At 36.9% G+C, this 14,354-nt stretch overlaps 1 protein-coding gene across 3 annotated transcripts in view; it reads left to right on the top strand.

Annotated features, from left to right (window-relative positions):
* VSTM2B (V-set and transmembrane domain containing 2B) overlaps positions 1–14,080 on the top strand; it is a 54,234-nt gene extending 40,154 nt beyond the window's left edge. For 2 of the 3 annotated variants that reach the window (XM_074293285.1, XM_074293286.1), the window contains one exon: positions 13,221–14,079. In XM_074293285.1, coding sequence (XP_074149386.1) covers positions 13,221–13,309 — 89 coding nt within the window. In that variant the 3' untranslated portion in view covers positions 13,310–14,079. Of the gene's footprint in view, positions 1–13,220 lie in introns of all 3 variants that reach the window. The other variant, XM_074293287.1, reaches the window with a different exon arrangement.
* The last annotated feature ends 274 nt before the right edge of the window (positions 14,081–14,354 follow it).

Raw genomic sequence — 14,354 nt, 5'->3', positions numbered from 1 at the left:
GAGAAGCCTTGGGATGAAACTTCAGGGAACACTGAAAGTTAAAAGGCAAGTCTTGGAGGATAAAGAAGCAAAGGAGACTAAGAAGGAATTTGTCAGACACAGAGAGAACCAAGAGGGAGCAGCCTCACAAAGCAGAGAAGAGAGTATCCAGAATGAGGGAGTCATAAAGTGTCATAGATGTTAAGAAGTATAAAGCCTGAGAAATGGCTTTTGGATTTAGCTATACAAAGATCATTAGTAACCTTGAAGAGAGTCATTTCAGTCTGTTAATGGGGTGGGAAATCGGATTATATGGCGTTTATAAGATATCAGGAGAAAGAACATTGATAAAAATGAATGTAGACAGTTATTTCTAGGAGTTTGTAGAAGGAAGAAGAGACAACAGCTTAAGGGAATGGCAAGGTTAAGTAAGGTTTTTGTTTTTCTTGTGTCTGGAGAGACTTTGGCATACTTGATAGGCAAAAGGAAAGAAGTCAACATATAGGACAGATCGACAATTTGAGAGAAGGAATGCTTTTCCTTAGTCAGAAGTGTCTCTTCTTCAGAACCTGAAGCAAAGGAGAAAATGTATTTAAGGGTTTTATAGGGGAGAAGAGGGAACAGACAGTTGATGGTCTCTATTTCTTCAGTAAAGCAGAAAGTAATCTATTGATCATCTATTGAGACGATCAAGTTGGGGCGTGAGGTAAGGGGGAGTGATATAGGCAGATATGTACTAGAGCTGACTACTTCTAGCCTGTTAACAATACAGATCGAGCTTACAAGCGTGTCATGAACAGTTTTTTTTTTTCTTTTTTGGAGAGTTGATTGTTTAAACATTTACCAGCATACCCTTGGGTATAGGAGATTTGAGGATATTTTCTGTGGGAAGTGCAGTCAAATCAATCAGTGGAGAATAAAGAAATTGTTTTACTTGCAATGACAACTCAATTGAAATTAGATAACATAAACTCAAAGCTGACCTGGTTAACAAAGTTGACTGGCTTCCTCCTGCATCATTCGACAAGCATGTGGGTAAAAACAGAGAGGAAGTTCTCTAACTTGCCCAGTCACATTTCTGATAAGCATCTGAGGTCTGCTGTGACCTCTGGCACTTCTGAATTGCTGCAGTGTGAGATTTCAGATTTCCTTAGAGCACTTAGTGCTGTTTGGATTTGGGGAAGCTAAAGGAAAGTCATCAGTGGAGAACTGTCCAGCGCCTACACACGCCTCCAGAATAACTATGGGTGACTCAGCAAGACATTGCTGCAGCCTTCTTCCATTCGTCTGAGATCTGTGGGGTTTACTTGTAGAGAAATGTTTTTAAAGGAACCAGGCCCCCTATTTCCTCTAACATTTCTATCTTGGAAAATGTTTTGAGAGACAAACACCCAGAAAACCTTTGAGAAAGGAAGAAAGGAGAGATTGGGATTTGAGGGAGGTAGTTACAGAGACAGAGACAAATTGGAGTCAATAAGACCTGGTTCAAATCCCACCTCAGATACTTATCAGAAATGTGACTCTGAGCAAGGTAGTAAATTTTTATGTATGTCTTCTTCTGTAAAAGAGGGGGCTGGAATCTAAGGTGCCTCCTAGTTCTAAATTTATAAACCTATGAAATATATATATATATATGATATATATTTATATATGTGCACATAATATATGAATCATATGTCTATATATACATAGGTATATATGTAAAATTATTTGTATACATTTTATCTGTATCATCCTTTATATGTTTCAAATTCAACATTTTCTAAGCACTAACTATGGAAAGGGAAAAGCTCTTTCATCCTAAGGATAGGATGGGTATTATCAATGAAAGAGGGGTATTATCATTATCATTTTATAAAGCAAGAAAACAGAGACCCAGAAAGATCCATTATTTACCAAAAGTCATACAACTGGCCAGGTCTAGAACCCAGAACCTGATTCTCACAGCCTCCTTACTGTTAGCCCATGGCTCTTATTACTGGATCAAATAGTCTATTCTTTATATGATATTTTATCAGGTAAAGAATGAGCTCATGTTCTTAGTTCAAATTTAACCTCAGACATTTAATAGCTATGTAACCCTGGGCAAATCACTTAACGTGCTTTGCCTCAGCTTTTTCATCTGTCAAATGAGCTGAAGAAGGAAATAGCAAACAAACCACTCCAGTATCTTTGCCAAGAAAACTCCAAATGGGGTCTTGAAGAATTGACACAACTGAAAAAATTGAACACAAGAATGAGCTATTCACATAAACTTAAAAAACAATAATAATCATAGTTAACATTTGTTTAGTACTTCGAAAAGTACTTTTCATATATTATTTCACTTGATCCCTACAATAGTCCTTGGAGGTACATGTTATTATTATCCCTGTTTTAAAGATAAGAAAACTGAATTAATTGACTTGCCCAAGGTCACATAGTAAGTGCATATTCACTATTTGAACTCAAGTTTTGTCTTCCTGTGCCTCCTAGTTGCAAATGAGAGTGGACAGTGAATTCTGATAATTACTTAGGCAGAAGAACTGAAACCTTAGTGACATTTTTATTTTTCTGATTTAATAAGCATTAAAAATAATTAATATAAATGTAAGTAGTCACAAGTTTATTTTATGGATGGTTGATTAGAGATAAGGTATTGTGACCTTTAGCTTGACCAGTCCCAAATCCTAAACAGAAAATATCTGCTCTCCACTCTGCATTCATCCTCAGGTGCCACGTGACCTGACCTCTTATTTCCTACTAGGTAACAGCTTTTTAATGCTTTTCATCCCTGACCTGTGCAGATTGCTATGTTTGTTGGTTATTTATACCAGGTCTTTTGGAAATCTCTGAGCATTTTTTGAAAATCTGGAATCATTTATGCTGAAGGTATGAAACAAGCAGTCTGCAATCAGTTGCTTAAAAAGTCCAAGTGAAGGTTCTCCCAGCAGATATGGCCTTCAGCTCTTTCAGCCATAGGACAGATTACCTTCTCATCTAGAAGGGCCATTTTTCATTTGTCACAGGAGTTAAATAAAAATATGCTGTGCACTGCTGTGTAATACTGTTGTCCTGAATGTGAATTTATTTGCCTCTAAATGCTGGTCACAGAACCTTTTTATTCTTACTACCCAAAAAGAAAAGTATATAGCATGGCCTAGGAGAAAGAACGCAGGGCCGTGGTTGAAATCCAGTCTCAGGTGCTTATCACCAGGGTATCCTTGGTGATAACACCATTTCACTTCCCACAGCCTCAGTTTCTTAATTTGTAAAATGAGAGAAGTTAGAGTAAATAGTCTTTGAGAAGTCTCCTAAGGCTAGAACTACAATCCTATTACACAGAGGCTTCAAAAAAATACCAAGAGGCAACAAACCTTGGCTTCAGTAGGAGGTGCTCTGAGGGCTCCAATTTGACATCCACAAAGCTACTGTGCTCATCTCTCTGGTACATAAAGAACTCTGTATCCAGAAGGTCTGGCCACTCGGGTATTGAGGCTGGCTACAATTTGCTTTGGAAACACCAACTCTCACACATCCAGGGGTTGTTAGTAATTCTAAATTTTGTTCCGTGAATTGTAAAATGCTATAGAAATTCAATCCATTCTTATTAAAAGGCCTTTGAAATAACGATAGTCCACAACTATATTCTCTGGGAGCTTTTGGAAAGACTATTAAGGACAGCAAGGCTGGAAGAAGGCTCAAGAAAAATGACTGTCTTAAAAAAAAATTAATATCTTAAAAGGAACATTCTCATATTTGGATTTGTCCTGTCCTTGCATCTCTTTGGCAGACATTTGTGAATGGGTCTAGAAACATCCAAATGAGGACAAAACATATGGTCAAGTGAAGTGCTTTGTCACAACATGGGCAGACATTGCCTTAGAAAGGATGAGAATCACTCAAAATCATAGACTTTTAGACCTGAATAGGACAGTAAGATATTGCCTGTTATTTTACAATGAGGAAGGGACTTTAGAGACTTTCATATTACAGTTAAAAAAGCAGCTAATCTAAGGGTTTTTTCATTTTAAAGATAGGAAATTAAACCTCTGAAAAGTGAAGTGTTGCCCCCAGTCATAAAACTAGTTAGTGGCAGAGTTGGAATGCTTAGGGATGAGACAATAGCCCAGAATAAATATCTATAAGAAAATGAGTGGTTCAGCTTGTAGGAGAAATTGAGGTTTGCTAGAAAATTTTTCAGTAATAAAGTTCAACAGAATAAAAGTTCCTTAAGGACAAGTAGGAGGTAAGGGGATACAAACTCTCCCCATACCAGGCCACCAAAATGTTGAGGTTACCTACCAAAATGATGGCCTAAAGGTGATACTCCAAAAATATATTGGGATTATGGGCTAATATCGCACAAGTCATCTCAAAAGTTTGTAGGCTTAGACATCCTCCAAATCAAGAGACAATGATTTTATTATGTTGCTAAAAATGGGCCAAATTCATAAGGTTTTTAATAAGAATAAGGGTTTTAGTAATTAATAAAGGAGAAGGCAAGTTCCCTAGCAATAACCAAGAAGAAGATATCGTTAAAGCAAAGACACCATACCCTTAAGGGAAAGTTGCCACACTATTAGGAAGAGCTAATCCTAAAAATGAGTTTAGTGATGACTTACAGTAGGAGCAGATCTTTTATAGGGGAACTATAACCTGGGGTGGGGAGGGTGACATCATAACTTGACTTTTTGATACAGCAAAAGTAGAGTTTCTAAATATCTCTACCAGGGGTGGGACTGCAACAGAAAGTTCACTTGAACAAAAGAACAAAAGAGCCAAAAGACTCATTTAAAGCTGAGATAGACTTCCAGACTTTATATTGTAATTCAGGTTCTCTGTCAAAGCCCATCTAGCTACCTAGGACCTCATCACTAGGACTGTTTTGTTGACATCTTTGTATGTACATATTTGTATGTATGTATATGTATAGATACAACTACCTATCCATAGTGACTTGCAAATGTCCATTTTATTTATTTCCTGTGGGTTTTTGTTTTTGTTTTTTGCATCTGTAAATTTATTGATTTAAGAAATTCCTAGCTTGGAAACTTCCTCTAGGATGAAGACAGGCAACTCATCTGTAACTTATAGTATTAGTGAGCCTAGAGTACTGAGAGGTTAAATAAATTGCTTGGGATTAGGCAGTTAGTATGTGTAAAGGACAAAAACTGAACTCAAATCTTCTTATCTCCAAGGCTGGCCCCTCTATCCATTTCAATAGATTGTCTCATACAGGGTAGACATTTAATACATATTGAATTAAATTATATAAAAATACTTAGTCTAAAGAATAAACCAAAGTGAATTAGGAGAGATTTATGAAGGACATTAATAATCTGGAGTCAAAGGCAACCAAAATAGAGAAAGGAGTAAATCTCTCCCTTTTAAATAAATTATTAAATACTCTCTAATCTCTATCTTGCCTTAGTTTCTCCAGCATTACAGAAGGAATGTCTTCAAATACCTGAAGAGCTATTGGGTACACAAGATTAGTGTTCTGCTTTCCCTTCACCTCTAAATAAAATAAGCAGCAGTGGGTTGATGTAAAGAAAGAATGGACCTCATTTAAAATAGAATGGGCTGCTTCCAACATAGGAAGTTCCCCATCATTCTAAGTCTTTAAGTAAAGGCCAAAAGACCACTTGTTAAGAATCTAGTGGGTGGGGGGGATTCTTGGACAGGTATGGGTTGGAAAGATGGCTCCTGAAGTCCCTTTCACTTCAGAGATTCTATAATTCTGTTTTTTCTCTGATTGAGCAAATCCTGTAAGGAATTTTGGTTGAATGTAAAAAATCCTGGAGGCTTAGGTGAAAAGAGTGACAGTGGATAGAATGTCAGACCTAAAATCAGAAAGACTCATCTTCATGAGTTCAAATCTATAGCCTCAGACACTTAAAAGATGTATGACCCTAGAAAATCATTTAATCCACCTCAGTTTCCTCATCTGTAAAATGAGCTGGAGTAGAAAATGGCAAACTACTCCAATATCTTTACCAAGAAAACTCCAAATGGAGTCACAAAGAGTCAGATGTGACTGAAACTGAATTACCACAATAGGTGGGGAAAAGCAATTGCTGTCTCCTTTGGCCTTTACATGAAAAACTTATGACTCCTGAATTTTCCTGCTTGAAAGCAGACTGATAAGCAAAATGACTTATCCAGGTTGCTTCTGATGGGGTTAGCCACCAAAATGATGGGCCTTCCCATCAAATGTTGGGATACACAGGATGTTGAACCTCTGAAATATACTAGTATTTCAGGACTCCGCATATGGTTCACCACATGTTGGGGCTTGAGATGTTGAACCTCAAAGTATATCGGGGTTATAGGCCAGGTGCCTCAAAAGAATTTGTAAATTTAGACCTTCTCCAAATCAAGGAGGCTATTGATAAGGGAAGATATTCCTGTCAGAGGCAAAATTTGAAATTTCTACATAAAGGGAATTTTTTATAGTTACTGTGAAGCCAATTCTGTTCTCATAAAGATCATAAGAAGAAGCAGAGAGCAAAACCTGCTTACTTATGATTCAATGTGGTATGTAAGAGCAGACTTAAGAGCTCAAGGGAAACACAGAGATTATAAAATTAAACAATTCTCATTTTACAAAAGAGGAAGCTGAGATCCAGAAAAGTTACATGATATGCTCAAGATCACACAAACCCAGTATTCGAATCCATGTAATCTGACACCAAACCCAGTGCTCTCTTTAAAAAAAAAAGTAGATGTATGGAAGGATAGAAAAGTAGATAGATGGATGGATGGATGGATGGATGGATGGATGGATGGATGGATGGATGGAAAGATGGATGGATGGATGGATGGATGGATGGATGGATGGATGGATGGAAAGATGGATGGATGGATGGATGGATGGATGGATGGAAAGATAGATATTTAGATAAATGAATAGATAGATAGATAGATAGATAGATAACATTTCATTAATATAAGGAACTCCCAGGTGAGGAAACTTCCTCCACTAAATTAATGTTGTTAATAATGATAATGATATCTAGTGTTTATATAGTGCTTTAAGATTAGCAAAAATGCTGTGCATATGTTTAAATTAGCACATTCCCTGAATCTTTCAGTCTTAGAGAGCTGCCTATAACACTGATTTTCCCAGTGTTGCCAGTTTTCCCAGTTACTCAAACCCAGGTCATCTGACTCTAAGCAGAATGCTCTTTAAAACTTTAGCAATTTTTTTGTTTGTTTTTCTTTAGTATAAGAAACTCCCACTTGAGAAAACTACTGTCAAAAACTTTAGCACCTTCTCTGAAACTTGTTCTTAGAAACTTAAGTCTAGGACTAAGTGAACTGAAAAGTTAAATGACTTGTCCCAAGTCCAATAGATCCCTATACCAATTAAATCACATGTCCAATCCATATCCTCTTCATTTCTGAATCTTTCCCTAATCTCTTCCCTACCCAAGGAGACATCTCTTATGACAAAGAAAAAAAAAAGAATCCCTTATTTTGAAGGTGAGTTCTGTAAAACGAATCAGTGTTCTAAACAAGAGTTTTCAGTGCTTCACATTCTTTTGCAAAGAAGAGGAGAGGCACATTTTCTCATCTCTTCTCTGGGACCAAGCAGGTCATTATAATTAAATATCATTCAATTTTCAAGCCCAGTGGTTTGTTTGGGGGACAGGTAGAGAGTTTTTTTTCCCCCACTGCACCACTGGAACTGAATGTCATTTCAGCTTGTGTCAGGCTCGGTTTCAGCTTCAGCCTTTTAAGGGAAGTGGTGAATCCACATTGATTGAAACATTTAAAAATAGACTCAGCCAAGCATTAGGCGCTCCACTGGAAAGCTCCACTGTACTGACAGCAGGATGCACTAGCTAACTGAAGCTCATTTCCATCTTTTCCATCTGGTTCTAAGATATTGATGGGAACTCCTCTCTCTTAGTGGCTTTGGGCCTCCAACTAAGTGTAGGCTGATAAAGAACTCCCCCCAAACAACACAGCTGCATGGAACTGTTCCTGAGAACTTGCATGCAAAGTGAATTGATATAAATCAAGTCGAATTTCAAATGCAGCGAGCAAACTGCAAACAAATAATGATAATGTTCTGTGTTTCTTTGGCTTTAAACTAGATTAAGTCTTTAAACTTGATCTCATTTCAATCCCTCAGCCCCAATAACTTTGGGAATTGAGTGAGGCAGGAGGTTTTATCCTCAGATGGGGAAACTGAGGCATGGATCATATGGTGAAGTGGAAGCAAAGCTGGGTCTTTAATTAAGAGTTCTAATGCTTGTTGGATTAGTGCTTTTTCTACTACCGCATGCCACACTATAAGAAACCTTAAAGGGACTATAATAAAGTCGGGAATTGTTTTTAAAATGAGTAACAACTATTTTAGTTTATCAACTTTGCAGTTGGATATATTTTGTTTTCCTGAATAAAAACTTATTTTTGTTGACTTAGCTGGTGGCCACTGATAGAAAGCTTTTCTTCTAATGGAGAAGCCAAGCTATGACTAGCATTTCCCCAAGAGCCTCTCAGGAAGAACTTCAACAGATCCACTATATGTAGCTCTGGACTTGTCATCAAGAAGACCTAAATTCAAATCCTGCCTCAGGCATTTATTCTGAGCAAGTTACTTAAACTCAGTTCCCTCACTTGTAAAATGAAGAAATATCACTCCTTCACTAGTAGTAGTTGTGAAGATAGTGAAACAACAACTGTAAAGTGTTTTACAAAACTTAAAGTACATCATAAATGCCAGCTATTATTAAATTAGTGGGGGGCACAGCACATGGACTTCTGAACTTAGAATCAGGAAGACTTAGGGCCAAATCCTCTCAGATATTTGCAAGCTATTGGACCATGGAAAAGTCACTTAACCTCAGTTTGCTTCATTTCCTTTTTTGTAAAATGAAGTAATAATAGCACCTGTTTTTCAAAGTTTTAAGGATCAAAAGAGGTAGTATATATATAGTGCTCTGCAAATTGCTATATCAGTGCTAACTACATCTTCATTAATCAGCATTATCCTACCCTTAAATCTCCCATCCCCTTCTAGATTGTCTTCTGGTAACCTAGTTACAGCATCCTTGCATGGGAGAAAAAAACCTGAAATTACTATCCTCTAAGTTCACGCTGTGCAATCTCACAGTAAAATCTGCCAGCTAGGTGGCGCAGTGGATAGAGCACCATCCTTGAAGTCGGAAGGACCTGAGTTCAAATTTGATCTCAGACACTTAATACTTCCTGGCTGTGTGACCCTGGGCAAGTCACTTTACCCCAATTGCCTCATCAACAATAATAAAAAAAAGACATCCTAACCAATATCTTATCTCCTCATTTATAAAATAGATCTAATAATGCCTATCTGAGGATCCAATGATATAACAGATATAAAATGTTTAAAAGCTTGAGTTCAAATCCAGCTTCAGACACTTGAAAGAAAGGGAGGGAGAGAAGGAAGGAGGGAGGGAGGGAGGGAGAAAGGAGGAAGGGAGGGGGGAGGGAAGAGGGAAGGAGGAAGGAGGGAAGGAAGGAAGGGAAGGAGGGAGGGAGGGAGGGAAAAGTTGAAGAATCATAAAAACGTGAGTGATTGTTTACTGGAAGTATATATAAATCTATAACTTTTACATCATCTATTGATACTTCTTATCTTTAGGATAGAAAGTGAACAAGGAGGGGAAAATGCTTATAAATTTCTTTTATTTATAAATGTCTTGGAATCAGGGACTGTTTCTCTTTTGTCTTTGTATTTCTCTCAACTAGTACAATGCATGATTTATAATTGGTATTTAATAAATGCAGCTTGATAGATTCTAAACTTCTTGAGAGCAAAAATTAGCCAAAATTCCTAATAATGTGCCCAGTGTTTGGTATATTTTTCATGTGGTAAATGTTTAATAAGTGTTGTAGTTTTTAAACTTATTCTTTCATTGGTTATTAATTTTTCCAAAAAACTTTAAACATCTTTCAAAAGTATGCATCTTTTAAAATCATTTTTCATTGGTGTCCAACCCTTTGTGAGCTTGTATTTTGGGGGGACAAAATGGGGGTAGGTAAAGATGGTGGAGTGCTTTGCTATTTCCTTCTCCAGTTCATTTTATATATGAGGAATCTGAAGCAAACAGAGTTAAGCAACTTGCCCAAGGACATATAGCTAATAAGTGTCTGAGGCCAGACTTGAACTCAGGAAATGGAGTCTTTGGGCCTAGTACTCTATCACCTAGCACCTAGGCCTAGCACCACCTAGTTGTCAATATTCATCTTACCTTCTTCTTTAGCCTGTTAGCTCCTTAAAGAAAGAGACTATGTAGTTCATTTTTTTGTGTTTCCATACACAAAAATGGAGTGGGGGAGAAAGATGAGACTCAGTAGTGCAAAATTGATGGTTATCCAGGAAATGATAGGCCATCTACTTTATTTGTATTGATAAGAATAAAGGAAATCAGAATGGTATCTAGATTACCAATTAATAAACAGACATTTACTGAACAGCCATTATGCTCCTGGAATAAGAGTTAGCCCCAGTCCTCAAGGAGTTTTCAGTATTATTAGGGAGATACATACAAATGTAACAAAAAAGAACAAGTAACAGTAAAATTAGGTACCAAGGTGAACACTGTAAATTAAATGTTCAGAGAAGTAAGAGATTAGTAAAGACTTCATAGAGGTTGGATCTTAACAAATGGGAAGTATTTAGAAAGAAGAAGAAAAGAGCTATAGTGAAAAGAGCACTGGAGTTAAGTCAGAAGGACCAGGATTCAAGTTTCAGCTTCAAAAGTGTGTCTCTAAAGCTAAATCTGATCATGGCATATTCCATCAATAACTGAAGTCACTCCCTATTACCTCAAAAATAAACTCCTCTGTTTGGCATTAAAAACTTTTCATGGCTTGATGCTTTTCTCCCTTTCCAACATTCTTATTCCTTACTCCCCTCCATGCATGCTAAACTCCAACCACCCTCACCTATCTGCAGATCCTTAGACCTATCTCCATCTGCCCCCTGAGCCTGGACTACTTTGCCTCCTTATCTCCCAATTCTTAGTATCTCTGATTTTCTTTGACTCATATCAAATCCCATTTTCCACTGGCAGGAGACATTTCCTGTGCTCCCTAATTGTTATGTCTTCTCCTTTCTGATTACTTTTGAATACTTTCTATATAGTATTGTTATTCAATAGTTTTTTTTCAGTTGTTTCCAAGTCTCTATGACCCCATTTGGGATTTCCTTAACAAAGATACTGGAGTGGTTTGTCATTTCCTTCTCCAACTACATTTTACAGGCAAACAAAGTTAAGTGACTTGTCCAATGTCACAGATTAAATAAGTGTCTGAGGTCAGATCTGAACTCAGGAAGATGAATTTTTCTAATTCCAGGTCTGGCACTCTATCCTCTGCTACCTAGCTGTTCCCTCTAAATATTGTACATATCTAGATATTTTATATACTTAGGTATTTATGTTTTTAAGGGCAGTTAGGTGGTATAGTGAATAGAATGCCAGCCCCAGAGTCAGGAGGACCTGAGTTCAAATCCTATATCAAATACTTACTAGCTATGTAATCCTGGACAAATCCCTTAACCCTGTTTGTCTCAGTTTACTCATCTGCAAGATGAATTGGAGAAGGAAATGACAAACCCCTCTAGTGTTTCTGCCAAGAAAATTCTAAATGGGGTCACAAAAAGGCATACACAATTGAATAACAACAAAAGATATTTATGTATTCTATTCCCATTAGAATTTACACTCAAGACCAGAGTATATAGTACAGTGATTGGTACAAAGCACTGAATAAATGCTTATTGACTGATTTCTAGACTTCTTAGCTATGTGATTTTTCAGCAAATCACTTCCTCTCTCTTAACCTCAATTCATACTACCATAGATTGGAAGCTGAAAAGGAAACAGAGGCTATCCAGTTCAATCTCCATCAGTTTATTGATGAGAAAACCAATGAGAGGAAGTGACTTCCCAAAAGTCATACAGATAGCCAGGGACTAAGCTAGCATTTGAACCCAGATCCTCAGACTCTAGAGCCAGGGCTCTTTGCACCACCTTATAAAATGCTAATACTAATAACTTCACCACCAACTTCCTAGAGGTGCCATGAGGAAGGTGCCTTATAAACAGTCGAGGACTATCTAACCGTGAATTACACTAGTCAATAGATAAGCTTGTGCCTCCATCTTTCATGACAAAGGTAGGAGACAAGTATGAAAAAGTATCTGCATTAGGGGCAGTGGATAGAGCACCAGCCTTAAAGTCAGGAGAACCTGAGTTCAAATCTGGCCTCAGACACTTAACACTTCCCAGCTGTGTGACCCTGGGCAAGTCACTTAACCCTAATTGCTTCAGCAAAAAAAAAAGTATCTGCATGTATTTCTAGTGGACCTGTATCCAAAAGAAATCATTAAAAAGTTTCCCTTTTTAATAAGGACCCATATGTGCAAAAATGTTTGTGGCAGCCCTTTTTGTAATGCCAAGAAACTGGAAACTGAATGGATGCCCATTAGTTAGGGAATGTCTGAATAAGTTGTGGTACATGAATGTTATGGAATATTATTGTTCTGTAAGAACTGACCAGCAGGATGATTTCAGAAAGACCTGGAGAGACTTACATGAACTGATGCTGAGTGAAGTGAATAGAACCAGGAGATCATTGTACCTGACGTCAATATTATATAATGATCAGTTCTGATGGACGTGGCTCTCTTCAACAATGAGGTGATCCAGGCCAATTCCAGTAGATTCGTGATGGAGAATGCTCATCTGCATCCAGAGAGACGACTGTGGAGACTGAGTGTGGATCACAATATATATAGCATTTTCATCTTTAAAAAAAAATAAAAAAGAAAAAATATCTCCATTGATTGATATGATGTTTAGTTTTGCTGCATATATTTTTCTTTTTTATTCTTGTTATTTATAAGAACTGGTTCAGTAAGAAGGCAAGGAAGGACATATGAGTTTCTTGAGGACAAAACTGGTCTCCTTTTGTGCCTCAGCACTTAGCACGGTGTCTGGCACAGAGTGCTTAATAAATATTTAGTGATAGACTGATTGAAATGTAAAAATAAGTTTTTGATATCAATAATTTTTTAAACTTAAAAAAATAAAATTAAGCTTGTGACATCAAGCTCTGTACCCTGCTTTAGCCAAATCTTTATAATTGCTGCTACAAAGGAAGAGAGATTTGTTCCTAATTGCATAAGACCCTTTAATCTATTTCTGTTTCCACATCTGTCTAAAATAAGACATTAACTTTTTGCTCATTTCTCTCTTTTGTAGGTACGGGACCTATTTATGCTACAGACCCATTCCTGTACATGTTCCTGTTAGCACTGCATAAGCTTATACACTTGTTAGTAAACCACTGATGGACCTCGGTATCCAATATTCCTCAGCCAAACACAAAATGAACCTATTTCAATCCTTGGTAAGAACTTCTGTGTCCCATAAACAGACAGAGAAAGACTGAGAGAAGCATGAAAAATTCTACATGGAAAAAAAATCATATTTTTGGGGAAGTTACACAAAGTAGACCACCTAAAATAAACACATCTAGTTTCCAAATAAGATGATGTGTAAGCCTGCTCTATGCACGGCTTCAATGATTTCTCTATTTCAATGTCATTTTCTTTTCTGAACTCTTCCTGATTCTTCATTTTGCACGAACTGTTGAGCAGTTATCTTTACGACAATATGTACAAATGTGGGATCCAAGCCTTTCAGATGAAGGGGACTATTTTTAGTAGATGATTGTATTTTGTTTTATTTAGGTTTTTGTTATGTTTTATTTTTTAATTTCCCCTTTCTGTTGAGTTTTTTCTTTTGGATTCAAGTAAATTATTTCTTTGGAGACATTTTGATTAAAAAAAAAGGCACATCTTATCATAATTAATATTCACTGTCAATAATATTTATTTTTAAATAAAGATTGGAAACAAGGTAAGACATTTGTTTATAAACTGTATTGTATATTGCTGAATAACAGTTGAATAAAAAAAGACTTTGAAATAACATTTCTACAGCAATGTATGCATTTTCAAAGTTCTTCACCTCTGCAGGTCAGAATCCCCATATCACCTGAATTCTATGTGTAGATGCCTATTCTCTTTGAAGTTTCAAGCACAGGGCTCAGACCAGGAGCCAGGTGAACAAGGTAGTGGCCACTTGACTATAAAAAGAGCTTCCTGGAGATTGTCTACTCTAGGTCTCTTAGCAGAGTGTCCTTCTATCAAAAAAAAAAAAAAAAAGTGCAAATAAGTACAATTCATGGGTCTGAAGAAAATGGGACTTCCAAGAAGACTAATGCAAATTAAGAACAAATTCCTCCCTGATATATTTAAACAAACTGATTTTTAGCCATAGTTGGAGGTCTTTTATTAAGCTGGATTCACAGATTCAGCTTGCTTTTCTCTT

The sequence above is a fragment of the Sminthopsis crassicaudata genome, chromosome 2 (genome assembly GCF_048593235.1).
Source record: "Sminthopsis crassicaudata isolate SCR6 chromosome 2, ASM4859323v1, whole genome shotgun sequence".
NCBI classification, from domain to species: Eukaryota; Metazoa; Chordata; class Mammalia; order Dasyuromorphia; family Dasyuridae; genus Sminthopsis; species Sminthopsis crassicaudata.
Note: the sequence above shows the minus strand (reverse complement) of the source record. Positions and strands in the feature narration are given on the sequence as shown.